The sequence below is a fragment of the Pseudomassariella vexata genome (genome assembly GCF_002105095.1).
Source record: "Pseudomassariella vexata strain CBS 129021 chromosome Unknown BCR38scaffold_13, whole genome shotgun sequence".
Classification (NCBI taxonomy): domain Eukaryota; kingdom Fungi; phylum Ascomycota; class Sordariomycetes; order Amphisphaeriales; family Pseudomassariaceae; genus Pseudomassariella; species Pseudomassariella vexata.
The window spans coordinates 1-25,837 of record NW_024467968.1 but is presented as its reverse complement, the minus strand read 5'-3'; the positions used below and the strand labels follow the sequence as shown (position 1 = coordinate 25,837).

At 50.8% G+C, this 25,837-nt stretch overlaps 9 protein-coding genes across 9 annotated transcripts; 4 read left to right on the top strand and 5 right to left on the bottom strand.

Annotated features, from left to right (window-relative positions):
- Window positions 1-6: 6 nt before the first annotated feature.
- Window positions 7-1,765, bottom strand: BCR38DRAFT_412474 (TPR domain-containing protein; the record flags this gene model as incomplete). Its single annotated transcript, XM_040858698.1, has 4 exons — window positions 7-389; window positions 504-611; window positions 667-1,349; window positions 1,413-1,765. 4 exons carry the CDS (start codon window positions 1,763-1,765, stop codon window positions 7-9), a joined length of 1,527 nt encoding a protein of 508 aa, XP_040712030.1.
- A 280-nt stretch (window positions 1,766-2,045) lies between these two features.
- On the top strand, window positions 2,046-3,324 carry BCR38DRAFT_444566 (cytochrome b5-like heme/steroid binding domain-containing protein). Its single transcript, XM_040860947.1, has 4 exons — window positions 2,046-2,407; window positions 2,536-2,570; window positions 2,692-2,749; window positions 3,002-3,324. The coding sequence occupies exons 1-4, from the start codon at window positions 2,317-2,319 to the stop codon at window positions 3,181-3,183; spliced, it is 366 nt and encodes a 121-aa protein (XP_040712029.1). The 5' UTR covers window positions 2,046-2,316; the 3' UTR covers window positions 3,184-3,324.
- A 1,337-nt stretch (window positions 3,325-4,661) lies between these two features.
- On the bottom strand, window positions 4,662-5,220 carry BCR38DRAFT_57419 (uncharacterized protein). Its single transcript, XM_040865487.1, has 2 exons — window positions 5,207-5,220; window positions 4,662-5,118 (listed from the first exon to the last, which is right to left on the bottom strand). Exon 2 carries the CDS (start codon window positions 5,036-5,038, stop codon window positions 4,811-4,813), a length of 228 nt encoding a protein of 75 aa, XP_040712028.1. The 5' UTR covers window positions 5,039-5,118; window positions 5,207-5,220; the 3' UTR covers window positions 4,662-4,810.
- Window positions 5,221-6,115: 895 nt separating this feature from the next.
- BCR38DRAFT_57401 (uncharacterized protein) lies at window positions 6,116-7,176 on the bottom strand. Its single transcript, XM_040865486.1, has 2 exons — window positions 6,678-7,176; window positions 6,116-6,627 (listed from the first exon to the last, which is right to left on the bottom strand). Exons 1-2 carry the CDS (start codon window positions 6,992-6,994, stop codon window positions 6,414-6,416), a joined length of 531 nt encoding a protein of 176 aa, XP_040712027.1. The 5' UTR covers window positions 6,995-7,176; the 3' UTR covers window positions 6,116-6,413.
- A 1,266-nt stretch (window positions 7,177-8,442) lies between these two features.
- BCR38DRAFT_57368 (uncharacterized protein) lies at window positions 8,443-11,584 on the top strand. The gene is made up of 5 exons (XM_040865484.1): window positions 8,443-9,390; window positions 9,459-9,734; window positions 9,802-10,662; window positions 10,711-11,371; window positions 11,424-11,584. The coding sequence occupies exons 1-5, from the start codon at window positions 8,717-8,719 to the stop codon at window positions 11,511-11,513; spliced, it is 2,562 nt and encodes an 853-aa protein (XP_040712026.1). The 5' UTR covers window positions 8,443-8,716; the 3' UTR covers window positions 11,514-11,584.
- Window positions 11,585-15,036: 3,452 nt separating this feature from the next.
- Window positions 15,037-15,984, bottom strand: BCR38DRAFT_412471 (uncharacterized protein; the record flags this gene model as incomplete). The annotated part of the gene is made up of 3 exons (XM_040858697.1): window positions 15,037-15,633; window positions 15,681-15,758; window positions 15,802-15,984. 3 exons carry the CDS (start codon window positions 15,982-15,984, stop codon window positions 15,037-15,039), a joined length of 858 nt encoding a protein of 285 aa, XP_040712025.1.
- Window positions 15,985-18,678: 2,694 nt separating this feature from the next.
- On the top strand, window positions 18,679-19,164 carry BCR38DRAFT_351160 (uncharacterized protein; the record flags this gene model as incomplete). Its single annotated transcript, XM_040856625.1, has 1 exon — window positions 18,679-19,164. A coding segment is annotated over one exon (486 nt), but the record flags the coding sequence as incomplete, so codon positions are not given.
- A 1,241-nt stretch (window positions 19,165-20,405) lies between these two features.
- Window positions 20,406-22,057, top strand: BCR38DRAFT_488477 (uncharacterized protein; the record flags this gene model as incomplete). The annotated part of the gene is made up of 2 exons (XM_040864276.1): window positions 20,406-21,077; window positions 21,305-22,057. The coding sequence occupies 2 exons, from the start codon at window positions 20,406-20,408 to the stop codon at window positions 22,055-22,057; spliced, it is 1,425 nt and encodes a 474-aa protein (XP_040712023.1).
- Window positions 22,058-22,547: 490 nt separating this feature from the next.
- Window positions 22,548-24,711, bottom strand: BCR38DRAFT_351380 (uncharacterized protein; the record flags this gene model as incomplete). Its single annotated transcript, XM_040856637.1, has 4 exons — window positions 22,548-23,452; window positions 23,521-24,098; window positions 24,167-24,545; window positions 24,615-24,711. The coding sequence occupies 4 exons, from the start codon at window positions 24,709-24,711 to the stop codon at window positions 22,548-22,550; spliced, it is 1,959 nt and encodes a 652-aa protein (XP_040712022.1).
- Between the last annotated feature and the right edge of the window lie 1,126 nt (window positions 24,712-25,837).

Here is a 25,837-nt window from a genome sequence, read left to right as displayed (position 1 = left end):
GACCGGCTATCGAACCCTTGCTGATATCCCAGTTGCGGCAAGCCCATCCTGAGCTTGGTGTATTCCCGCCTTGAAGTTGATCTTTTTACTCAGTACGAGGCTGGCCTTGAACCTCTTCTTTGCTTCTTCCATGTCACCAGACATGGCTGCTATGTCACCCAGGTTGCAAAGCGCCACAGCACACGCTTCATCGCATTCCTCCGTTCTGTCTTCACCTTCAACCTTCAAGCTCGTGTGATATGCTTGAAGCGCCCATGACCGCGCGCTGGTAAGCAGTGTAGCCCTCGTGGGAGGGGCTGGGCTATGCAACCTGTCTGGTTCGGGCAGATTTCCGAAAGCTGGGGGCACAGAAATGGGCTGCTGAGCCAATGAAGTTGCCAAGTTGTTCACTGCACATAGGTTAGCTAGGGGCTAATTAAGTGGCCATTGGCATCTGGGAAATGCTACGGCTCAAGTGCACGCAAAGAGTCTCCACGAATAATTGCAGCCAATCAATCACTTACTCAAAACTGCGGCGTGGCAAGTCTTTGCCGGTGAGAGCGTCAGTGCTTGAAGGTACAGAGGTGCTGCTAGGTAGTGCTGCGACTTTGATTCGTAGTGATTGCCCAATGCTGCAAAGTTCATTAGTAAAAGGATCTAGAATAATGTGAAGCTGGCTGGTACTACCTTCTAGAGCGCCACCGATTTGCTCTGGAGACATCCATTCACCTTCGCCCTCCTTGACACCCTCCGTCTGACGCCTTTGCAATTCCTTCAGCACAGTCTCAACTGCCCAAATCAGGCGCTCTCCTGCTGTGTCTCCCTGGAGAACATGTTCATTGGCGTAGAGTTCGCCTAGTTTGACACTGATTCCTACGGTTTTCCCAAGGAGTCTCGTGCGTTTGGCCCATAAATTTTCAGGTGGTCCTTCGTCTTCGTCGGAAACGTCTCCTTGACTGCGAGAAACAGCTGCAGCTGCAGCCCCTATCAACATACCAGATTTGTCGACTTGCCCGGCTCGAACGCTCTGCTCCATCTTATCGATCCATCGCTTACAATTGAGGAGGATCGATTCCAGAACATCAATGGCATTCTGGTAATTGTCGATCTTTTCCAACCATGCCGCCATTTGTATCTTGACACCCAGAACCTCATCAGAGAAGGGGTCGATTCCATGTTGGTCGCATTGTTCCAGTGCTATTTTATAGTATTTCAGGGCCAGTTTGGGATCCGGCGCGTAGTTGCTGTAGTACAGGGCGCGGCGTAACGACTTTGCGACGTCGGGCGGAAATTTAGTAAATTGTTCGGCTTGGAAGTAGTTGAAATAAGTGTAGATCACATATAGGACGATGATAGATAAGCAGGACAAGCTTTACAGTACAAAGTTAGTGCTTGATCAAGAAGTTGTTCAGCAGCACTGGCATGTCTCTTACATGGCAACCGCGAGAACGAGTTCCTCAGGGCTCTGTCGATACAAATTCCGCAGGTTCTGACCACGGAATGCGCTCGTCAAAGCTCGAAAGTTGAAGTTTTGTCGAAGCGCCCGTAACAATAACCTCAGGGTAACCTTGGGTGGCGGCTCCTTGAATCCGCGGCCCTCGGATGCCTTGTGACGTTCCGAAGATTCATAGCGCTGTTGCTGGACACTGACGAAAACTATAGCTGCTCCATTGTGACTGCTCAGGCAGACTGGTCGAGGAGAAAGCAGCTGTAAGCGCGACCTTAGAAGAGGTGATCGTATGACGCCATTGAGAGGGCGTATGGCCGCGATATGTGTAGCAGGCATACTAATGAAAAGCCATCTGTGATTCGGCAACAGCCGGAAGAATAGGAACACGCCTAAATCAATTGGCAGGTATCCGTGGGATGAGGTCTGTTGACTCAATGAGAAAAAAGGACTGCGACTCGATGATGTCGCCGCCGAAGTTTTTCGTACGAGCTGAAGCTACTTTGATGATTACATACTGCTGCAGGAGCTCTCGCCGAATGTCCGAGCTTCCGTTACTTCCTCCGCTTTACTGCAGCGCCCTTGCACAAAAACGCCGCGGTTGACGTTCTAGGTTGGTGGGGCAAACTGGCACAGGAGTGACGACTGCCGACTTCATACCCGCATACGGACGTTCAAACCGCTCAACCTGCATCGTAATTTGAAACCAGCCAAGGCTTGCCGACTACTCCAATACAAGCCTACCAACTGTCACCAAGTCTCCCACCCAGACACATATCCCTCTTTCGACTTCAACGCCGGAACTGAAATCCTGAGAGGCCCGTAGACGAAATACCCCGCCGGTCAAAGCTTTCTGTATAGTCTTCTGGAACTTAATAGGCATCATAACTATGTCTGGAAAATTCGAGCCCAAGGTTCCTGTGAATCTGAACCCTCCAAAGGACGATCCCATCTCCGTCGATGAGCTGTCCAAAGCCGATGGTAAGACCCGTGTCACTCGTAGCAGCTCAGCTTTCATTCCCTTTCACATGCATCGTCTTGCCATACCAGCTATCCCGGGAGAGACACTGGGATATATTGATGATGTTTGTGCTAACCATTTTCTGCAGGGTCCGACGGACAAAAGTGTTACGTTGCCATCAAGGTACTAGTTGTTCCTCCCTCAACATGCACAGAGCCGTAGTAGCCAGGCTCGACCACATGCTGTTCTCATGTGCCTATATCATAATTTTCTGGGAGATCGTCTGCTGATCACGTGGTTGCAGGGCAAAGTCTATGACGTGAGTGGTAACAAGTCATACCAGCCAGGAGGGTCCTATCATGGTGAGTATTTTTGCCCTTTTAGATTGTCGTGATCAGTCGAAGCACTCGACCCAAATGCGTTCTCGTTGAGAATCATATTCATCCACTGCGCTTATAAATCTGCCGATCACCACAAAAGCTCAAGACCCGGTGATCAACAGTCCAGTGACTGATTGAGTGGGTTTCGTCATATCTATTGCTCCGCTCCACCTGTCGTCCCACGTGTATCGTCAACACAAAAATGTTGTTTGCTTGCTTGCTGACGAGCTGCAGTTTTTGCGGGGAAGGATGCTTCTCGTGCGCTGGCCAAGTCGTCGGTCAAGGCAGAGGATGTGACCATGGAATGGAAAGACCTGGATGACAAGGAGCAGACGACACTTGAAAACTGGATCACGTATTTCTCCAAGAGATACAACATCGTCGGAGTCGTCGAAGGTGCTACCAACATGGAATAAATCGGAACGGTCTTCGGCAGGCTCAGAGGGGCGAAGATGGATGGTTGTGTTCGGAGGGAAGTTGTTGGTTGGTGTCCTGACACGGCATTTGTGAAAATTTTAGAAACATGCAGCTCTCCCTCAGAATGGATATTCTCGTCTTTTTATGCAAGTTGTGATGCGGCGTCGTTTCATTCAAGTTGGGTGTTCAAGTTACTCAACCTGTCAAGAGCGGACTCTAAACTTCAAGGCCTCCTCGCACTTGGGGGCTAGACCCTCCATAGAGAGGATTACAAGGTGCATCATTGCATTTCGGAAGATTGGCTAAGATGGCTAACCGGATGTATATTTGTATCGTACTGCATGTAGGCAATGCAACTTTTCACACGCGGATATTTAGTCCTTACAAACGAAATTGGCCTTATGCAGTATAGTAGAGCTTAGCCACCGCGGCCAGACTTTCTGCTGTGGTCGATGACGTCCCTAATATTGTCCTCCGATTCCCCCCCGCCTTCATGCTGTGTTTGACGTGCATATTATTAAGTGGCACATCTGACTGGCTTCCCAACTTGACAGGCACGAATCATACGTATATGCGTTTAAGAGTCGAAGTAAATGTGTGGGGGAAGAAGACTCAGCATCATGCTGTGGGCGATGACCATAGTGTGGATATGGCGCACACATCGGGGTTTCTCCCACGATGTTCATACCAGGCCGTGTTCCGTTGCCGGCCGTCAGGGGGGAGATGCAGTGCATTCGGCATGGAGATTGCGAATCAGATCTCAGCGGTACCGCGATGCCCAGGCCACCGTGTAACAGGCCGTTGCAGGAACAGACACGTCGATGAACACCAGCGAAGGGTTTCCGCTTGGAAAATACACGTGGCAAGAAGTATGTATAGATTTTCCTGCAACAGACCTGGTCTGGCTCTTTTGGTAACCCCCACACCCCCCCCCCCCCTCTCAAAAAAAAGAAGAAGAAGAAAAAGAAAAAGAAAAAAAGAAAAAAAAAGGGAAAAAAGTGCATCGTAAGTTTCTTGTAGACGTACGACAGATTAACGCTGTCCATATACGCCATTACATATATTTTGTGGCAGATATGACACTCGCATTGTGGGGGAATGAAAGACCGGCAGTGCGTCGTGGGATGTATGGTTGCTGGACCATGCTTGGTTGTGTTTGTTTCAAGCGATGATGCGATTGGCATCCCAGGAGCATATAGACGTGCAAATTTAGTGAAACTAAAGCAATCAAATAGGAGTATTTACAGGCTGTCATTAGATAGACTCTTTACATTTACATATGCGCGGTCCTATAAGCTCTGTTCACCTCAAACCCCTTTTCTCGTGTAACTTCATCCTCACCATCGAAAACGACCAACACAAAACCCCGGCGTTGGCTTGATGAAGCACGTAAATCCGATAGCCTAATTCTCACGTGCCGCTCGCGTCTTTAGATGCTTTCTCCACATAATCAGTGGTCGCATATGCTTCGCCAGTCGATGCAGCTTTCATGCGGATCCTAAGCGTTGTGGAACTGCTCGGCCGCGTGACAAACCCTCGTCCCCTGACCCATTCGAAACATCAATTAAAACTACCGACTTGTGTATGGTCCTGGCAGTTCGCTCGCCCTGAAAGTGCCGCTGTCAGTCAACGGCGATGTCGGATCCGCTGCTGGTTGTGATATTGCGGGGGCTGGAAGTAATAACCCTGTGCCGTGCAGTCGTCGCATAGCTGAAAGTCCTGCTTCCAGGACTTTCGGAGGACCTTGACGCCGAGGCATTGGTGGTTGGGGTCGTTGCGTGCGAAATGGCAATACGACTTGAGTTTGACAACCGAGTGGTTGCACTCGAATCTGAATTCTTCCCAGTCGCACATAGTGAGTTGACAAGAGTCAGAGGTCACGATGGTCTGATGTGACGGCTTGGATGTTTGTGGATTGATAAGCCTGATGGTATCTGTGAACAGGTGATCAGATAAGACTTGTTTGCCACAACTGCAAGAGTTAGATACTTCAGGTCTGGTAAAGGGGCAAGATAGGCTCACATGGAACTATGTGGTAGATACCGGTGACTAAGTCCGTTTAGATGTTGACGAGAAGGCATCTTGCAACTCATGGATGCTCCTCTCCCCTTTATATCATGCCTTCCACGCGGATGAGCCTCTACGCATTTTGATTTGGAACTTTGACATGCAAGTATTTCCATTTTCGAACCCATCTCCTCAAGGATACTGCAGGAATTCCATGCAGGACATAGCTCAAGTTCCTTCGGCAACCATGAGCTGAAGGGCATCGGAACAGTACATGACTCTTTGCATCCATGCAAGAACAGCCATCCTTCCAGATCGTTCTATCATCTGTAAACACCCCGTGTGTGTTGACTTGTCATATTTCTTAGCTTGTCCCCACGCAAGAGCAACCGAGTGGCGTGACGTCGTTGCAGCCGGAATCGGGCCAAAATCGCTGCTAACTAGGGACTGAAGCCGCATGGTTTCAAGGACGGAATCATACTAGAAGTGGCCTTTCAAGCAAGTGTGAAGCTTTGTGAGAGTTACAAGCTCGCCGGCAGTATTCTAGTAGTTCTGGATGCCAAATAATAATCTGTCGAGCATACTCACGAGGAACAGCGCAGACAGCCTAGATTTTCATTTAGAAGTTGTTATTCTCTCGAGGGTGCGAAGGATCACATCACAAATGACGACTCAAATACATTCATCATGATCAGTCGTTTGCCTGTAAGATGACACGCCTTGGAAGTAGAGCCACCGCGGATGCGATCCGGACTACCAGTAACCAGGTTCGTTCACAATGGGGAGGGGGCTCGCTTTCCAGCATCATAAGATTATGGCCAATGATATGTGCTTATAGCAGAGAGGTCCATATGCGGCGCGGCCCGACTCATCAAAGCAAACATTTTCAGTGTTCAGCACCAGGCAAAGGCGGCCTAGACGATTCAAAAGAATAAGTTTCAACAGAGGAACTATACAGAGACTAAACAGATGTAAGCAGTAAGACTAGCCGCCGCCCTGGGAGAACTGAGATGACTTGTGTACTCGATGATGGATGATGCATGCTACAGTAACAGTGGGGGGGTTATATCCACAACCCATTCTGGATTGTCCGTATATATCTCAACCGAAAAAATGCATTCTCATGCAGTGTCCCGCCTTCAGCGTTCGTGGCGTTATGGGATGAGCTCAACGGTGTCAATGTGGCAACCCGCAGTGCTTCGTACGGTAGATATTTCCGCGTTCAGCCAATGCGCATCTCACTGATGCGAGAATCTTCACCTAGGATCTCCGAGACGAATGAACGCTCTCCGACGACGAAAGTTTCATCGCCACATTCTCTGGGCTGCACAAGATGGGATCCAGACCAACTAGCCCCGAGCAGTCCCACTTCGCCCCTGCTACCAGACCTCGGTGAGTCAGAGCGCCCTTGAGATATCGGTAATGGATTTGCAAAGCTGTGCAATGTTAAATCGGGCCTCTTCTTGGGACGAGAGTGGGCGCCCACGTCGCACGGTAAGATGCTCCAGATGATGGTTGCAATAGTCCATCAATCTGCGACGTAATCAGTAGATACCAAGTCCGTCGGCGAGAGGCGATGGGTGACAAGGCCATCCAGCACCTTCGCTGTGGATGGAACCGGTCTGAAATTGGATCTTCACCGGCAGGCTTAGAACGTCGGATTCCCACATTGCATTGGCTGTGCGGCTCGGGGAAGTATATCCATGCCACAGTATCAAACTGCTCCGTGTGACTTTTGGCCCCTAGGCAATGTTCGCAACGAGTAGCGAAAATGACCACACTGACCCTCCGTGTAAAGCCCATATTCCTGAACGAAAAGTTGCAACACCGAAGGGAAGGGACGTTTCTTGGCCACTAGCAAACCAGCACCACTGGAGTGCTCGACCATGGGGACGCCGTCGGTTCCATGTTACGTGAGCCGCCCAGAGTTGGGTCGGGGGGGGGGGAAGGCGCGTTCACACGTGGGTGCTCGACTGAGATCTTCCATGAGGCCACGAAGTGTTCGGGTACCAGTTGGATTGACCTGATCGTATGGCAACTGATTCGGCAGTCCAGAAAGTTCGAGTGCACCATGGTCCAACATTGGCTTTGCTAGCGGCAGATACTGTCTTGCGACGCACCTTGCACGATCATCACTAGATGTCCTTCTGTAGCTGTGGTCATATGAGATGGCATCTGACTGCTTCTTGATGCTAACCATAGAAGAGGAAGTCCAAATGCGAATGGTACCTAAGCTTCATCAGCGGTTGAACAGAAATGGACGCCCAGGTGAGACGGGACTCGCCAATTGCAAAAGAATTTGGGCACTATTCAAGTAGAGACTTGGTCCCTAATACTGAACGAGAATTCGTTCAGCAAAAGAAGGGGAGAGACTATCGAGATCATATGAACTACTACCATTCGTAAGGGCACAAATGTGAAGCTTTTGCAAATGGGGCCTCAGCTCTTACTTAATGACTGCAATTGCTTGCTCACCACTCCAAGCAGGTTGGGATATGGTTGCCTCTTTGCCTGTGAAGCATCGGCATCATCTGAGACGTCCGATTGGCTGGGTCAGCTCACTGTCCCCACTTGAGCCCCTCTGCACACCGAAAAAAAGCCCAACACAAGAAGTGTCTCGGATTGGGTGTGCAAATGTGTAGATCTTGCTGTCCGCCTCGTTTTCTGGGCATGGATGATGGTTGCCTCAATTATTCCTTGGCTCACGGCGCATTTCCCTCTACACCATCGCTGATGCGTCGTTTATTCGTCGTCACTTGACTCTCATTCAATGCTATTTTATCATTTGGCCTCCATCTGCCGGACTTGTGCGCTGCTTAGTGTATGTTTTACCTGATTATCGCACGACTGCTGCCATCCACTGCCATCCATTTGTCCGCACCCAGATCTCTCGATCCCGTGCCATTTTATGAGCGCTAGGTTCCCGACGCCTACGGCGTTCAGGTAGGCATCGCACCCGGATGCTGCCTGTCGCATCAAAGTAGCAGGGCGAACTCGCTTTTGCAGATCCAGATAGCTCGACTACTCATCACTCAAGCAAGCGCCCAAGCAAGGAACCAAGCAAGGAAACAAGCAAGCAGCAATTTTCCTGCCTGTCGTCGCTTGATGCCCTTTGACTGCTAGTTAGTCTCTCAATGCCATCTGCTTTCACCATCATCAATCATTTTGTATCATACTCCCAATCCCAGCTGCTCAGTGGTCCGAGGCGATGCGATGCGACGCAACGTGCGCGCAATCGGGCCTGAAGCCGCAATATAACCACAGACTCTGTTTTCGCCGATCAGGAACAGCACTGACTAACTCGGCAAGCAGCTGTCGAAGTTCAGCCCTCATTGTACACGCTGCTCCCGGCGACCGATGAACCTCTATCCCACCATTCGGTCATCCGGTTGAGTAGGAGTGCCTTTGGCTCTGTGTTAAGACGGAGTCCATGGGACGTTGGAATATCTGAGCAATCATCGTTTTATCTTGGGCCGTTGTTTTCTTCTAACTGGTTTGCACGCGTGCTGAGTGTACAAAGTTAACATGACTGGCCACTTGATACAAACAACTCCTGGGTCAGCCGATGGAGGCAGCATGAGAAGCCCACCGAAACCCATCCCCACTGATATGGCCATGATGTCCCGGACTAATGAGTTGGCCGGAATGGAGCTGTTTGCGGCTTCGACCTCGTCGAATCGAGGACCGCTCGATTCTTATGGACGGCAACCTCGAACCCTGCCTTCAAACCCAGTAGAAACATGGTACGAAAGCAATGATGGCCCGTGGATCCCCAAGGGTTTGGCCCCTGCGGAGATCGATGAGCAGAGCACTTCGAGACTGCATGGCGCAAGTGTGCCGGGCTATTCATGCACGTTCGCAACTCAATACCCAAATGACTTCCTACCCTCAGAATGCAGTACTGGGCCACCCGGTCATGCTATACCGCCCTCGGACTCGGGATATGGAAGCTATGTAGCCAAGCGAAGTATCACAAGTGGTTCTCTTTTTGACGAATCTCTGGATCGGACCGGAGAAACCCAGAGCATTGTGGGAAATCCTTTGGAATTCCACAACTCTGCATCAAGTCCAGATATGCTGCAGAAGCATGGGGTTGTTAGATCTTGGGGCCAACCACAAGGGCAAACATTTCCAGAACGACGGAAGGAGCTGATCTGTGAAACATGCAAGAAGGTGCTGAAGACGAATTCGGAGCTCAAGTAAGTCGACTGGAGCTTAATCCTCCAGCTTTATCGTTGAGCACGCAGCTGAGACTGAGTGCTTCCAGGAAACACAGGCAGAGGCACACGAAACCATATACTTGTGACGTGCCCGGCTGCACACGAATAGAAGGTTTCAGCACGACGAACGACCTTTACCGACACAAGAGAAGCGTGCATAAGGATGAAGCTGCTCAGGGTAACTGGTATCGATGCTTGCTGGATAATTGCGGCAGTAAGGCAAAGATCTGGCCGAGAGCAGACAATTTCAGAGCACATCTTAAGCGATGTCATAGTCAGAATATCAAATCTGAGGACGAAGGCCTAGAAAGATATGCCTACCGGTCAGCAGTTGAGCAGCGTTCCATCATTGACTCTAGATAGCTGATCGTGGCTAATAATTTGGTTCAGACCATCGCCACCGGCCCCTCAAGAGCTTCTGCACGACCTGGCTGGATTCCGACCACCTGTAGATTACAATCTGCTTCAGTTTGGTCAAGACATGGGAAATCCTTTCCAACAGAGCTGTTGGTCCGAAGCCGAACATATCCCGGCGACTGAGCTGCCACGAGAAGCAGGCGTTGATTCACATGCCTTCACCAGAAATTCGCAGTCGCCACTGACGTTGAATCCTGATTCACCAGAGCCTCAACCCCCTACGACGCCTAGCAATACCACGCTTGATATCATGGATCGAATGGAAACGTGTACACAGTTTGCAGCACAGACGTCCCATCAAATCGAGAACTCGTCCGAGTCGGTGTCGAACGATAAAGACGAAAATACCGGGCCCGCTCAGTTTGTTAGTCCTAGGGAATTGACTCAAAGTAAAAAGGGAACTCAGTTGTCAATACAGTCCGAGCAGAGTCCCGTTCTTTCAGCCGGTGATGCAAGCCCATTGCAGAGAACGAGCCAACCGGAGACTCATTTAAATGAACCTCAAGCCGATGACGATAGACCACTGATGTCAAGGTTGGGAAAACAGGGCCACTATCCTAGCCGCAAAACCCATGCTCCAGGGGTCCAGAGTGCAACATCTACGACTGGAGACACTTCATCTATGGGATCAAACTTGGATGGCCTCGACCCCGCGGCGTTGAAAAAGATCATTGAAAGTCTCCATGCGAGTGGTGCTCTGGAGGAGCATGGCTACAGAAAGGAGAATTCGTCAGCTGTTAGAGACCAAGCCTCAGAGACTGCTGGTTTTACACACCATGAACAGCACGCCTGTGCAAAGTGTAACAAGAATTTTGCACGTCCTTGTGAGCTGAGGTAGGTGACCTCCCGACCCAACATCTGAATTCCACTAACGAGCAATAGGAAACACCTGAAGCGCCATGAGAAACCGTACGGCTGTACATTTCATGGTTGTAGCAAGAAGTTCGGCAGCAAGAATGACTGGAAACGCCACGAGAGCAGCCAGCATTTCCTCATTGAAGCCTGGAAATGCAACGAAGTGAGCAGTAGCAAGCTCTCGGAGCCATGCGGCAAAGTAAATCACCGGCGTGAATCGTTTAGACAACACTTGCAAATACACCACAAACTCCAGGGCGACATCGTGGATGCCAAAATAGAATCATGCCACGTGGGAAGAAATTGCGATGCTAGATTCTGGTGTGGCTTTTGCCAGGAGATCGTTGAGATAACACAGAAAGGCCTCGATGCCTGGGCTGAACGATTCAACCACATCGACGATCATTTTTTTGGTCGAAATAAGCTGTCTAAGAAGCAGATTGATGACTGGGAGAGTCTTGATCCCGATGCCCCACTAGCTCGAGATGGATCTACGTACGAATCAGATGACGATGTTCCTGAGCAAACGACTTCACGAAACAAGTCTACGTCAATACGAAACATCATGGATCAGGGGTCGGACAACCATCGCTCTGTGGTAAAACGCAAGATGGATGATGAAGATGATGGTCGCCATGTCAAAAAGACAAAGAAGGGAGCTCGAAACATGGGGCATGTCACACAATGTGTAAGAGCCAACCACCCCAGAGAAAGTTTGACATTGATCTAATACAGTACAGTGCGAATGCGGTGAAGGAAATACGCGGGGTGCGAGCCCACGGTGTGTAAACACCCAGTGCCAGCATGAGCTTTGCAATTACTGTATATGAGGACAATTCTTTGGATAGTAATGAATGTTACGATTTACGCACTGCTGCTACGGTTTGGTGGATTCCTGGTTTTTTTGTTGGAGCACCAGATATCATAGATATATACCATTACCAAAATTCGTAGCTATTTCCTTGGCGAGGTTCATATCATTCGATGTTTCGAGAGGTATAAGCACGTTGAACGCTCATGGCACCTTCCTGGGGATGTGGAAAGGCGGCATTGTAGTGAGGCAAAATAGGCGCGAATTGCCCTCGTATAACACCCCTGACAAAACAATGTACCAGGACGCAACTGAGAATTTCCCAGGGTCGTAAGTATTTTTACTACGCAGATGTAATAATCCAAAACTACCATATGCTCAAATAATTAGGAGCTGGCACGCGTACCCAACTCAACGGCTTGCTTGCCTGAGTAAGCTTCAGATATTCCAATTCGAACATCTTTGATGTAAAGATCGACGGCCGAGTCTCATGAACAAGCAGCAGCAGGGCCATTTGACGTAGCGGTCAACATGATATCTATCTTCAGACAGCTAGCCCAGTGACTTCGAAGGACGTCGTCCACGGCTATGAGTAGCTAACGCAGCGCTGACAGAAAAGAAAACAAGTCACCCCAGTGGCCGAAAATGTAAGGCGACACCTACGCAGTTCTGCTAGCCCGCGGGTCACTCTGGATCCGGGCAATCTAGTTTCGGATCAGTTATATGGGGCTTTTCACGACGTTTGGGATCTTGAGTTCTTGAGCACAGCCGCAATCCTTCTAGCGAAAAGGCAGCAAATGGGGCAGGAAACAAGTCTTGCAGAGAAACACCTAGAAAATAGGCGGCTAAAAAAGCCTATCGGTAACAAAAATAATGGAAGAGGTATAGCATCCTTATACGGTTGATCCTGCGTAATGGATTACAGGTAGGGATTTAAGTCCATGAACCCCATCCACTTTCCCCGTTCGGTAAATGGCCATAATGAACACGTCTTATACCAGATTTACCTCCATTTACTTGGGTTTGCGGTGAGCATTTTCAAACATGGTGTTGAGTTATAATTACTTGACTTTGGCCTTCTTTCGAAGTATTACGACTTGCTCAGGTTCACATCTTGAAGAGGTAGAGCCGCTCGCCGATATTGTCATCTTGAACCTCAGCATTCAGGGAACATATATCGATCGCAGAGGACAGAATTCTCTCGTTTGAGCTTTGATTTTAGGACGCGCGGGCAGAGTTCTGTGGCGAGCTTCAAGTAACATTGAGTACTATCATCGGATGCATGTTCTTGTTGCAAGCTGTCAAACCACTGAGTACTCTCTAAAATGTCGTGGAAACCCGCCGCTTGTCGCTCTCATCATGAAGGCAATGTCCTCATTGAAAGAAATCCGATTCTGCTATCGAATCTTGCTGATCTACGAACGGAGATAAATAGAGGTGAAACAAGGAGACAAGCTTTCACCTGTGATATATACATAACTGTTTTGCGGCTGATACTAACGAATATGTCTCATAACCTATGCCGGATGAACAGCTTAGGTCAAGTGATGTGAAAGAACGCTACAGCCAATCAATCTTACAGGAACTGCTCCGGAGGAGCTTCGAGGCTGACGAGGCTCATTTCCGTCACTCATAAGAGTGTACTTGGTAAGCTGTAGTGCCGTGTCCCTCCCAGCCCATGATTCCATCGACCCAGCTCTACCCCTATTAATGCTCCGCAATAATCCTAACATCTTCACATGTGGAAAACCTCTGCCAGGCAATTAAACGCGCGGGTGTTACTGATACGCGCCCGGCAATAGCGAAGCTAAAGGTGGGTGCTCCAGAAGAATGCAAGGCTGTCATCGCGTTTAAAGTATTGCAGGGGAAGGATATTGCAGAGGTACTCGTGGACTAAACGAGATATCGCACTCTACGATATCAAATGAGGCCAGCATATTTCCGAGCTCAGGTTAATTAATGATGTTGAACTTGCATAACGTCATATCATCTGCTCTTCTGGCAAGGGATAATTACAAATTGTGGATTATCTCTCGACAAAACCAGCACTACTGCAGGTTTATATGATGCAACCCTGCAGCTCAGTCAGGCGCAGGTTGGTAGGTCGGCGTCTTGCCCAGGCCGTTGGCTTGGTCAGATTTCAGGGTTATGGCATAGATAAATGCTCTGCACTAGGCGACGGGAACTTGCTCGCTGAAAATACCGGGTTCGCGGAATTCATGACAGAAAGTCTTTTGTTTGAAGGACCTGGCAGAAATGCGGCCTGTCAGCGGAGCCGCGCGTACCTGGGCATTCAATGTAACTCGCCAGTGGTCAAGAACTTATACACGTGAACGGAAGGAAGGAATGTCGAGAGCAAGGCGATCACCAAGACCAATTCTAGCGTTTGCTCCGACAGAATCACGGTTGGATCATTCCTTGGGCAGTATTGGGATTCTGACACTAAAGTTTGAGCGAGTGAAGCACTCCCAAACGTCGCCTTTGGCGTAAGTGACGGGTGTGTGCTGATCAGCGGGCTCATCGATTGGATCCTACTGATACGGTGATGATGCCGGTGCGTATGCTCTTGCCATTAATGAAGGAAGACAAACGGACGGTCCTGGGCAGCATTATTTTGACGTTGCGTTCCGATGTGCCGAAGCCACATAAGCTTAACAAACGTGAGCGCAGGTGACAAACCAAGCCAAACTTCTAAACCGAATTTCGAACGAAGGAATGAAGACCTTGGCGTTAGAAGCTTAAAATTTCCTCGCGTTTTTCGCATGGTTTCCCTATCTGTATGCGCATTCGACCGCCCCGTACATCCAAGTCCCCTCCACGTTACTAAGAGTTACGGCGGCGCCAGGTATTGAGATTCGAAGCCCAGTATGCTTCACGCAAATTCTAGCTTGGAGGTGCTGCAGAGATTTCGAGCAACAGTCATCCTACTGTCATAGGCTGATCCCTGGCGCCACTGTCACGTTTATTATCCTTGGTGGTTGTAGATGTTCGAGAATAACAATAGAGGCGATTGGGGGCTTGATCGTCCTCCCGATTGACACTGATGTGGGAACGTACACAAGTATGTAATGAAATACATTCCGTGCCGCACCACTTCGTCCGCAATAGAATGAGTGACCAATTTACTTCGTACCTGACTGGAGTGTTGCTTCAATGGAAAAGAAATGAACAACACCATCGACATCAATAGCTTTCCTCTCTTGGCACGTGATACCTGTCACGAGGTCCCTGGGCACGTAGTTTGGCAACTGACTACTGCCTGCCTCTCGTGTAGCAATTGCCGGAGCGCAGCACTTCGAATACAGCAGGTTTCTCCATTCCAGGAATAGCCCAGGATACAACAATGCCATGTGTGCACAAGTGATAAGACCGTCTGTAAAAAGTGGAGAACCAAGGCGAGGAAGAAGCCCAGAAGGGCTGAAGATTGTTTCACTGGGGCTCAGCTTCTGCAGAACCTGCCGGCAGCCCATGGTGTTCTGAAAAGCTTCGTTTCGAATGCACCCAGCCCCTTCGACGTTGGAGTTTGGCGGCGATGTACGTGTTTACGGCAGTGCCAGCCCAATTGATCCACTGGGCTGGGATGGAGTGCCCAATTCGGTCCCTCGATCTGTCCATGTCATTGAACAAACAACTGCAGCCATCGCAGAACAGCTCAAAGAGGACATGGTGTCGCTGTGATATGCAAGTGTTGATGGGAGCCCCCAAAAAGCGCAGGCAGATAAGCCGCCTTGCTCGGCTACCACTCTCGACCGGAGAGGTGTCGAGCCAACAGAAGGCAACCAGCTCGAGGGTCCCTTGGGCTGAGCCTCGGTATAAGTTTTAGTTATCGTCGTTTTCAATACGACCATTGATCGAGCTGCATGACGGGTAAAGAAAGCATGGCACCCGTAACTTGGGTCGGCATTTGCATGTTCCAACGAGCTGGGCCTTCCTCTGGTGTCAAGACGTGGCTGCCTCAAGTGGAGCCGGAAAATCGTTCGGTGAGAGGCAAATATCGTTTTCGCGCCGTCACATATCACATTCGCCCAACAATAGCCCCACTCGGTCCCCGCAAACCGACGTTTCTCGGTCACGGCTCCAAATTCCAAATCTGCGATTCCATCTAGTGGCATGATAACGGCATCCCGGGCAATCCCGTTCTGGCCCCCAACTTAGAACCCAGAGCAAGACTTTGCGAATAGCTCACCAGCTGTGCCACCAGGCTTGGGTCACGGTCGCCCGCTAGGAGGTAGCGATCGACGCATTCTGCTTCAAGCGAGACAATCTTAGCCGCCCGAAGCATTCAGCTGGAAATCCTGCCAACTTACCACGTTATCAATGGTCGAATGAAAAGCCCACTGTCCTCCACAGGCTGCTGGGTATGGGGTGCCGGGTGTGTGGAGGTCTCTGGGATCTTTACTATGCACGAAGAAGGACCACGCATTCCAGACGACTCCGGACAACCAATTTTTGAAAGCAGAAAAGCTTGTAGGCGTCGGACCATCTTCCATCTTTCGACCTGGACCCGGTCACCCAGAAGGATGAGGCCCAAGATGTCGCGTTCGGTTCGAAGACGCCCATTGCTCGAACTTTGAGTGGCCCAAAGCCGAGGGCCTATGATAATCTGCGCCAGCGAAATTGCTCTCAGTAGCTGGGCGACAGTGGCAGCAAGGATATCGCTCAGGTCCCAGGGGCTTAACCTAAGATGGACATACAAAGTTGCCAAGAGCCACGAACCTGGTGACCGAAGCCTGCGGGTATTGGACACCGGGTTTAAAGGAGTACAGAAACCGTCGTGCAGCATAGCACCGATTGCCAATGGTGGTGGACGACCGGGGAAGTCTGCCTAGGCGGGGGAAACACTGCCACGACTGCCCATTGTCCGCCCAGCCGAAAATACCGTGGGAACCACCCTTCACTGCAATTCGTCGACGTTGGAGAGCCTCCGTGAAACGTTGTACACATGCTCCTAGTTCAAGTGGAAAATCCAGGAGTCATGCTCGAGTCCCTACCTGTCATTGAACTGTTCCCAATAGCGCGATCTTCTACTGGCGTTTTGCCTAATCGCTAGCTTTGTCCACGAACCAAAGAAGCTGGAGTCTTCTGAGTAAATCGCAGCACGTTTATGTCGATGGTTCGCGAACCACTGCACCATGATCCAAATACCTAGTATCTCACAACAAACTTGCAGTGCTGACCAAATCCCAAGTCGGCTAGCAATGGTACTTTCGTGCATAAAGGCAGACCAATACTCGGCGTAGCCAACAGTCAGGGGTTGCAAATGCACCGTTTGAAGAATTATTGCGGCATGCGCCAAGATTAAAAGCAGTAAGACCTGCTAATGATCGTCAGCCACCACCGGCCATTCAAGAGTACCACCCCTGGCCTGCTTCGGGGGTCCTCTTAGGGTGAGGAACAAGTGAGGCTCTGCGTGGGTCCTTCGGTACAGGAGGGAGGATATTGAGTGCGCCTGTAGTGTGTGACTCAAGACCCCCGGCTCTCGATTTAGTAGTTAAGTCGACTTTCCTCGAATGCAGCTTGCGTCGTCCCGAAAAGAGACGCTTCACTTGCATTACTTCGCCCCATTGATGCCTATTGCAGCTCACAGAATCGCGAATCGTTCGTGATCCAGGCTTATACACCACTTCACAGCCTACTTAGCTACACCAAGTCCCCGTTGCGACATGCAAAATTTGGCAACACGTCAAACCTGAATATCGTCCACTCGCGTGTGGACTTTTTGACGACACCGTCCACTAAAGGCTGAACACATCCAGCTTGTACTGCGTCTTTTCCACATAAAAGCTCTTTGCAAGTCCGACCCGCCAGCCCCTGTGTCTCCGGAGGGCCTTAAATCTGTCATCCCGGCCACTGTTTCGAAGGTCATACATCGCCGAACATCAAATTCCATACGGAAAGCGGTGATAATGGATTACCAACACCTGGCATATCCGGACTTGCGGCCATCCCAATACTACTTGGCCGATCCCAGGCTGAATCCTACCGTGGGCGAAATGATCGATCCCAATCTGGAGGACTCAAACACTCCGCCTCAAGGCATGATCCCATGGAATACTCAGGTATCGCGCTTCACATCAAACCACAACGAGACAGCTTACTTCGGTCATACTTACCTTGATTCAAATTTTGTTCATGACGGCATCCGTCAAGGCGACGCCATTCTTCCATTTCCGTCGGCTCTTCTTCACAGACAGGAGTCGCCGTCAGATCATTCATCCTCCATCTGCAGCAACGCACATAGCCCACCTGGCGAAAGCGAGTATGGCTTGGATCATTTGCCCTGCACCCCACCCGACGTCATGTCCGTGTTGAACCATTCTGAGGCTTGGGGTTCCCAGTCGCAAGTTTATCTGACTGGTCTGACCCATGCTTGCGTCAAGCTGGATGATGTGAACCCCTTTCAAGACTCATTTCCAGGTTACGGCGAGGATCGAAGCCCGCAACTTCTTCCTCGTGGCTTCAGCATGTCTAGTAATGGGAGCAGTTATGGCGTGGATCAAAGCCAGCCAGAGCAGTTTCATCCGCCCAGACAAACGAGCCCAATAGAGCTTCGTGAGGAAATCAAAGATGAGATATGCATTCCTGATAACACCAAAGCAGAATATTACCTTTCACTGGCGTCAGATGATGAGCAATCCCCGTCAGAAGATGGCTTTGAGCTGTCTCAACCGACTTTCAAGGAGGAAGAGGACGAGGATTACACTCCCCAGAAGTCTTACAAGCGGACCAGCTCGAACGCGAATCACAACGTCAAAACCCGCAAGCGATCCAGCAGTTCACCAGGACTGCCGGCCAAAAAGATCAAGTCTCAGTCGGGTTCGTATCTCAGCAACCACAGGCCGCCAACAAAGTCCGTACTTCACGGGCCCAAGGGTGGCTTCCCCTGCAGCGAATGCCGCGACGTCTCTTTCAGGGATGAAGGCGGCCTGCAGAAACACATCAAGCAGCAACACACTCGACCCTTCATCTGCATCTTCCACTGGGCGGGCTGCGAATCGACCTTTGCAAGCAAGAATGAATGGAAGAGACACGTCTCTTCTCAGCACCTGCTCCTGAACTACTGGCTTTGCCAGCAGCATCCCTGCACCAATCTCCCCAATGTCGCCGCCAGCCCAGAGGCTACCTCCAGACCTCGTGGGCGCCCATCATCATCGGTCGACGGTCATGACCATAACGGAACAGCGCTGCCCAACGGAGCCATCTTCAACCGCAAAGATCTGTACACCCAACATCTCCGACGGATGCACATCCCCCCGCATATCAGGAAACAAGTCAAGCAAAAGAAGACGGTGTCCGAGTGGGAGGAGCGCATCCGAGTGCACCAGGACGAAGCACGCAGGCTACGTTGCGAACTTCCAGACCACATGACATGCCCGGCCCACGGATGCAACACGCAATTTGATGGGAAAGCAGCCTGGGATGACCGCATGGAACATGTCGCAAAGCATCTGGAGAAGGCCGCTACCGGGAGCGAGAGTCCCGTCAGCTTCGGCGGAGATCATGATTCAACTTTGACAGACTGGGCGGCCCGTCCCGAGGTTGCGATCGTGAAGAGAGACGATCGTGGCAGGTGGAGGCTGAACAACCCCTTGAAGCCAGAGAAGAATGTCAGGTCTTCCACCGTTTTGAGTGAAGACGAGGATGCGGAAGGGGAAGACGTCGATGACTAGACATGTACAGCGCCTTTGCACCCTTCATGATTCCAGTTAGTCCTCGAAGCTGTCACTTGTCCATAGGATTACTACAAGGTTACAGGGCCGGATTTTCTTTACGATGCACACACACGACGCCGTAAGGGTCGGGACATTCTAATTACGTACGTATGGATTTGGATCTCCATGGTATATACCCTCGCCAGCGACAGGCGAAAACATAAGGGGATGGTTAGGCATATAATCAAGTGCATTTACGGTTACGACTTGATGAAGGATTCCATACAAGTGATCATTTGATTTTGCAATTTTCATCACGAAAGTCGAGGTTCAGTTCTTGTCCTGCCGTCGTCGCAAGCTGTAAACTCGGCTGGCGTCCCATGCAATGTCCAAAAATTGGCAGTTTTAATCTCATTATAAGATGTCGACTTCAATGACAACCCATCAGAATTGAACAAGTCAGGCCCAGGAAGTATCAGAGGCGATTTGACGGTCCCACCAAAACCTGTCTGTAGTTCCTCGACTACCGGGGCTGGGCCAGCGCGGACTGCAAGTTTCCCACGGTGGTAAAAGTTCTAGACAAAGCAGTTCGAATCATTGAATACGGTACAATTCTCGGGGGTTGGCACTGCAGGCGAATACTGCTACGCTGCCGACACTGCCAAACAGAGGCATTGCGGAGACGTGGGACAACAGCTCCTATTCTTGTCCGCGCCACTCTATCATTGTTGAATTGTATCCTCTGGCTCCGCCTCCTCCCGAGAAACTAATGACGAGAAAACTGGCTGTGCATTACTGATGGTGGTGGTGCGATAATTGGACTCGCAGGGGGGCTTAGAGGAAGTTGATGATTCTGCCAATCATGACGACTGCACGAGTTGTCCAATCATCATAATGCCACCCCGCGTGGCTGGTACTGAGATAAGAGAGCAAGCCGGTTGACCATATGGTGGAGGAGAAAAGCACACAATGATGGCTCGACTTATTCAGCCCATGAAAACACAGCCCAAACCCGGAATCCAGAACCCAGACACCACCACCCCAGAAGTTGCTTCGCCTGGCGGTTGAGCCTCTCCGCGCTCTTCGTTTTACCATCTATCATCGTCTGATGTAACCCAGCGATCGACTTTTATTTGCTTTTGGTGGCCCGAAGAATCGGAAAGCCAATTTACTTCCCGGCACCATCCGGTCAAAGTACGCCTACCTTTGCCCCGGACACTTGAACCCTTGTTGATCGGGGGGCGGATGTCGCATATGACATGGCTGATCCCGGCCGCCCGTTCTCAGACGAAGGAGGCTTGGAACCTTGGGCGCTTAGTGCCACTGGCGATCATGAGAAAGCCGTCCCTGGCGCGATGCCGATGCCAATAACAAGTCTAGAGGATGAAAACGATGAACTACTGCGCACTAAGAGCACTAAATCGACCTCATATAGTAGCGAGCCCAGAAGTATGGAACCAGGACCACAAAACCAGAATGCTGGGCCTTCTCGGGAATTCGACAATCTCCACATTTACTCATCGGTTGACCGGGTCGATGAAGCGGGAGCAGCAGACCAGAACTCACCATCTGGAACTACCTATGGATCCTCGGCGATCGTACCGAAACTCGCGGCTCAGGTGGAAGACGCTCCTGACTCGGCCAAAAACAATAATCTCGGCCTTCGGCATGCTGAACCCCAGACTTGGAATGCTTGTTCGCCCTCTTCAGTCCCTGAACATGCCACCGGATCATGTTCCTCCAAGGGAAAACAGAAGGAGAAAGAGAAGGAAGTTCACTTCTCGACTCCCCCGGGTCATAGTAATCGCGATGCGTCTCATTCTGAGTGGAACGCATCTCCGGACAGGCCCCCGGCCAAGTTGCCCATTAGCTTCAAGGATTGTGTGGGCCGATACTTTGTGTTCCCTTGGGAGAAGGTGAAGACTTGGGAGGTAATTACATCTCAGCTTGTCTTGGTCTATCTGGCATTTTGTTTTGGGATTCGGACTTGGATTCTGGAGCAAGTGCTCAGTTGCGCCACAATGGCAAGTTCACTACCATACTGTGATCTATCTGGAGAGAATGCGAAGCGTTATAGATTTAACGGCTCAAAAACAGCTTGCCGAGTCTTTTAAAAGTATAACATAGAATCGGGCCTCAACTAATCAGGTTCGCACAGGGCATGGAACGCCTGATCCTCGCTGCATTCCTTCACGTCGATATCCTGGGTTCACACGTGTTTCAGGGCCATTATGACCTCTGGACGTACGACATCTCGCCAGAGAGCGCGGCCTCTAACACATCTACTGATATTACGCAGATCGAGACGGGCATGTCTAAGGAGCTTCTCGCCGCGTTTCGGCCGTCTTCCGGCAAAGTAGGTACGAGCGGCGCTAGCACCGCAACAACACCACCACCAATCCCGTCAATTTCTGCGCCGCTGCCTCCATCTGTTCCCACGCCAGACCAAGGTCAAGTCCCTATGTCCTCTTCATCATCAGCATCATCTTCGTCATCTTTCTCAACTTCATCTCCCCACACCAATACACCCCCATCTCAACCAGGCCCAGCAGCCCCCAAGACGAGCCACCAGCAGTACTTTACACCGGCCTCCGCAACGCGCCAAAAATACATCATCCTCCCCGCCATCTGGGAAGAGACCATCATCCCCGGAATCCTCATCTGCATGGACCTGTGGCCTATGGCCCCGCAACACTCTTCCTCATCTTCTGGTGTTTTTGGTGCTGCTGGAGCTTATTCAGCTGCTACACACGGACATGGACGAGGTGGCGGAGGAGGAATGCCCGGAGGTCCACCACCCGCTACTAATGCGCACGTCGTGACCGGGACACCCGGGCCACCGCGTACGGTTTGGTACTTTCCACGACCGCTGAAGAGGAGGGGGAAGACGAGGAAGAAGCCTGAGGCGTAGCTTGGGATTGGAGGTAAAGGTTCGGAGAGAAGTGGGGAATAGGGGTACAAGCTACGGTTTTTGTGTGTGGCTGGACTTGGGTTGGTTTTGCATGTGGGCAGGGGGAGCAAGCAAGCGAGGTTCATGGAAGAATGCGTGTTATGGCGTCTATTTCTTGTTTCTTTAACTTTATCTATTTGATTAGGGCGGCATTTAGGTACATCAAGATGTAGGCTGTTTAAATAGACACCAACGAATTTATGAAGATATGCATGTATATGTGCTTTGAGTTAGTGGTTGGTTGGACATTCATGAAAAGCGATTTCTCCTGACATTTGCTGAGATTCCGTATCCTAAGGTTGCTATGAGAGGAGCCTCTCTTACATCTGAGATTCAGCTTCAACAGCATTGCCGTAAGTTGTTCAAGTACTTACACGTCATATGGACGACGTATATAATTACATATATCTCTGTACCTCATGCACTTCATTCCGTTTCTTCTACCCAAACGTTATACACGACACAACTTACCATTCTGCGTAGGCAGCCCCTCCAGCTGTCCCGTAACATACCAATCCTCACTCCCAACCCCCTCATGAGCGTAGAATAAGCCCGTCGGGTCAACACTCCGCTTGAAAGCATACAACCGCTCGTACGGCGTGCCCCAGAAGCTCTGCTGGAAATCAGGCTCCATAATGTCCCCCTCGTTGGCATAGGCGCCCACCCCTGGCGACGCATCGCGTAGGGGCTGCAGCCACGAGTTGGTGAAGTTCATGCTGAATGCGGCGACCTCCTCGCGCGACAGGTCGGCGCCCCACGATACGGCGGGGATGACGAACAGGGCCGTGTCGCGCCAGGCTGGGTTCACGGCGTTATCGGGAATAGAGACGTTCGCCGGCCCGCCGGTGATGCCGTACCCGACCAGGACGCCACCGAGGTCGATTATGGACTTCAGCGCGGTGAAGGTCTGGTTGAATTTCGTGGCATCTTCTATGTACTCCCGGGGGAAGAGGCGAGACGTACTTCGCCTTGTGATGCTGCTGACGGCTTCGGCGTCGGTCGAGGCATGCCAGGCGGGTAAGTAGCTAGTGAATTCTTGGTAGGTCGGGGTCACGTCGACGCCATAGCTGGCGAAGGTGGCGAATAGGGGGGCGGTGTAGTTTTTGAGCTGCTCCGTCGTGGTGTTGGGTGCGAACCAGGGGTATATGCCGAAGCTGATGGTGCCATTGCCTAGGGGAATGACATTCCAGTACATGTAGTGGCCGTCATCAATGAAGGATGGGACGGCTTGCCAGTAGGCTTTGATAGCCTCCCAGGCGGCGGCGCTGGAGGCGGTGAAGCTAAACTTCATGATGGCTACTGCGGGGAGTTTGGGGTAGACCTTGAGGGTAGCTGAGGTGACGATGCCGTATGAACCTTGGTTATGTTAATTGAATCCCATCATGCCAATAGTCGTGTTATTGTAATGGAGGTTGTTGACCTACTAGGACCACCACCCCTCAACGCCCAGAAGAGATCCTGGTTCTGCGTCGCATCGGCCGTAACAAACCGGCCATCTGCGGTGACTACACCAAGACTCAACACCTGATCAGCTCCCATGCCGTAGTGAGGTGACATGGGTGAGTGGCCACCACCGGCGATATAACCACCAGCAACGCCAACCGTCGTGCACAACCCTCCAACAGCCGTAACGCCGAATTTCTCAGCCGCTTCATAAAGCTCCTTGTTCTCAACCCCGGCGCCGATCTTGATGGCCGGGCCGGAGTAGTCAGTAGCAGTGTAACTCTCCTCAAAGACAATGCTCTTAAAGTGGTTGGTCCAGACAGACAGGGCACCAGCACCGGAAGAACGGCCTAAGAAATCGTGGCCCGTGTTCTTGATGACGAGACGCAGGTTCTGGTTTCGGGCAAAATTGACTGCGAGTTGCATCTGGGCTACTTTGGTCACGTTGACGATGTATGAGGGGTAGCCGCCTAGTGTGCAGCTTTCCGTCATGTCGGCGGTGGGCATACAGGTTGTGCCCTCCCATAAGGGGAACATGACGGAGGAAGGATCGGCCAAGCTGTCTTGTGTTAGCTACCTTTCTGGGTCTTTTTGTTTTCTTTGGAGTGGGGTATAAGCTTTACTTACTGAAGGCTGACGTTAGAGAACTTATCCGTTACATATTTACACCTTGCTGCATCGTAGTTACCCCAATTATTATAACAGGGCGACGCAATAGGGACCGTCTTGATCAGGGCGCCTCCCGTGAGGAGGTCCAGCATGCCCCAGGTCATATTATTGGGCCATGAGGCATCGCCGGGGTACGTTTTGCAACTTTCCGAGGGAGCCCGCCTGTCCTTTTTACTCGTAATGCTGTCTGCAAATGCGAACAGCGAGATGTTGGTCAGAGACAGGTCCGTGAGGTTTGCCAGGACGGCATCTGTCAGCTGCGAGGTTTCCTCGTCCAAGAGTCCCGAATTGCCCGAGATTACCTCAGCGGCGGGGGCGACGGTGGACAGGTTAGCCGCTGTTGGGCTTCATTAGTCCTATTTTGCTCTGATACGACTTGAGCAACTGAGGAGGACAAGCTACGTACCAATCTTGGTGTCATTCACGACGATCGTCTGGGCCGATGCCCAGAATCCTACGGGAATGCAGCTGGCCAGGAGGAAGGCCTGGTAAGAAAAAAACATCGTGCTGTCCTCAGGGTTGAAGTCACAAGAGGAAAGAAAGAAACCCGACTGGAGCTGCAGAAACCTGGACTTGGGGCATGCGAGTCAGTAATAGCAATACTGACTGAGAACTAGCCGGGTTTATAAGCTCCCCGCCCACAAGGGCATGTTACACTGCACTGTTCTCAATTAAAACATGCAGAAATTTAAATCATTAGGACGGTTCGAGTCGAATGTCCATAGTATCCCAGTCTAGTCGAATATAGTCCACAGTAGTACCGCGGGCGGGGATAGTGGCGAGTTGTAAGTTCATAGGAGTACTGTAGTAAGTGATATCTTACCAACTCACGACAAACAACAAGCGACGCTCCTTGAACAACGATCAATCATCAGGTTCTTAAGTTTCAATTGCCGGCGGAGTGTGAATAAACCGACGTTCGGTTTATTGGTACGGACATTGTTTCTGTGTTTGACAGGACTCGAACCAAAACCAACTTGAAAACTGAGTGGAGGATATGGCCTATCGGCCGGCAGACATGGGGAAGATAGCAAGCAAAAAGATCCAATTGATGACCAGTAGCAATCAAATAGTCATGATCCATTGGCAAATGAGTATCGATACCGTTCGCGAATGTCCCCGAAACTAACTACATTGTCATCTCTCTCGAAGGACCTGCCTCGGCCGAGCCCACAAAGATAGCGCAGGTAGACTGCCCCATGTATGGCACCCGTTTCCAAAAATCTAGAACGATTTCGTCCCTGGTGTCTGTGTAAGCGTGTAATAAGGCATGTAGTGTAGACGACGTAGGCAAGTGGGTTTGATGTGATTTTCCTCGGCACGGAATACCACTCTGTTCTCGAGCCGGACTATTCCAGACAAGCCGGATACTTGGCTTTCCGTCTTCAAATGCGGAAAGTGCCTTAGCTTGCGCCTCCCTTGACTTTGTCCTGACATATAATCCCCGCCGCCTGATAGCCCTAGGGCTCCTCCTCACCTTCGGAAGGGTAAGTTGCATGCGTTTCTGACTTGATTACCTTTCCAGGACAACTCAAGTTAGTGCAACTCGTCGAATTGAAATAGACAAGGCCAGCTTGCCGACTTATGAGCATTGCTCTGCTCATCCAACTTCAAACACGGCCTTTTGAA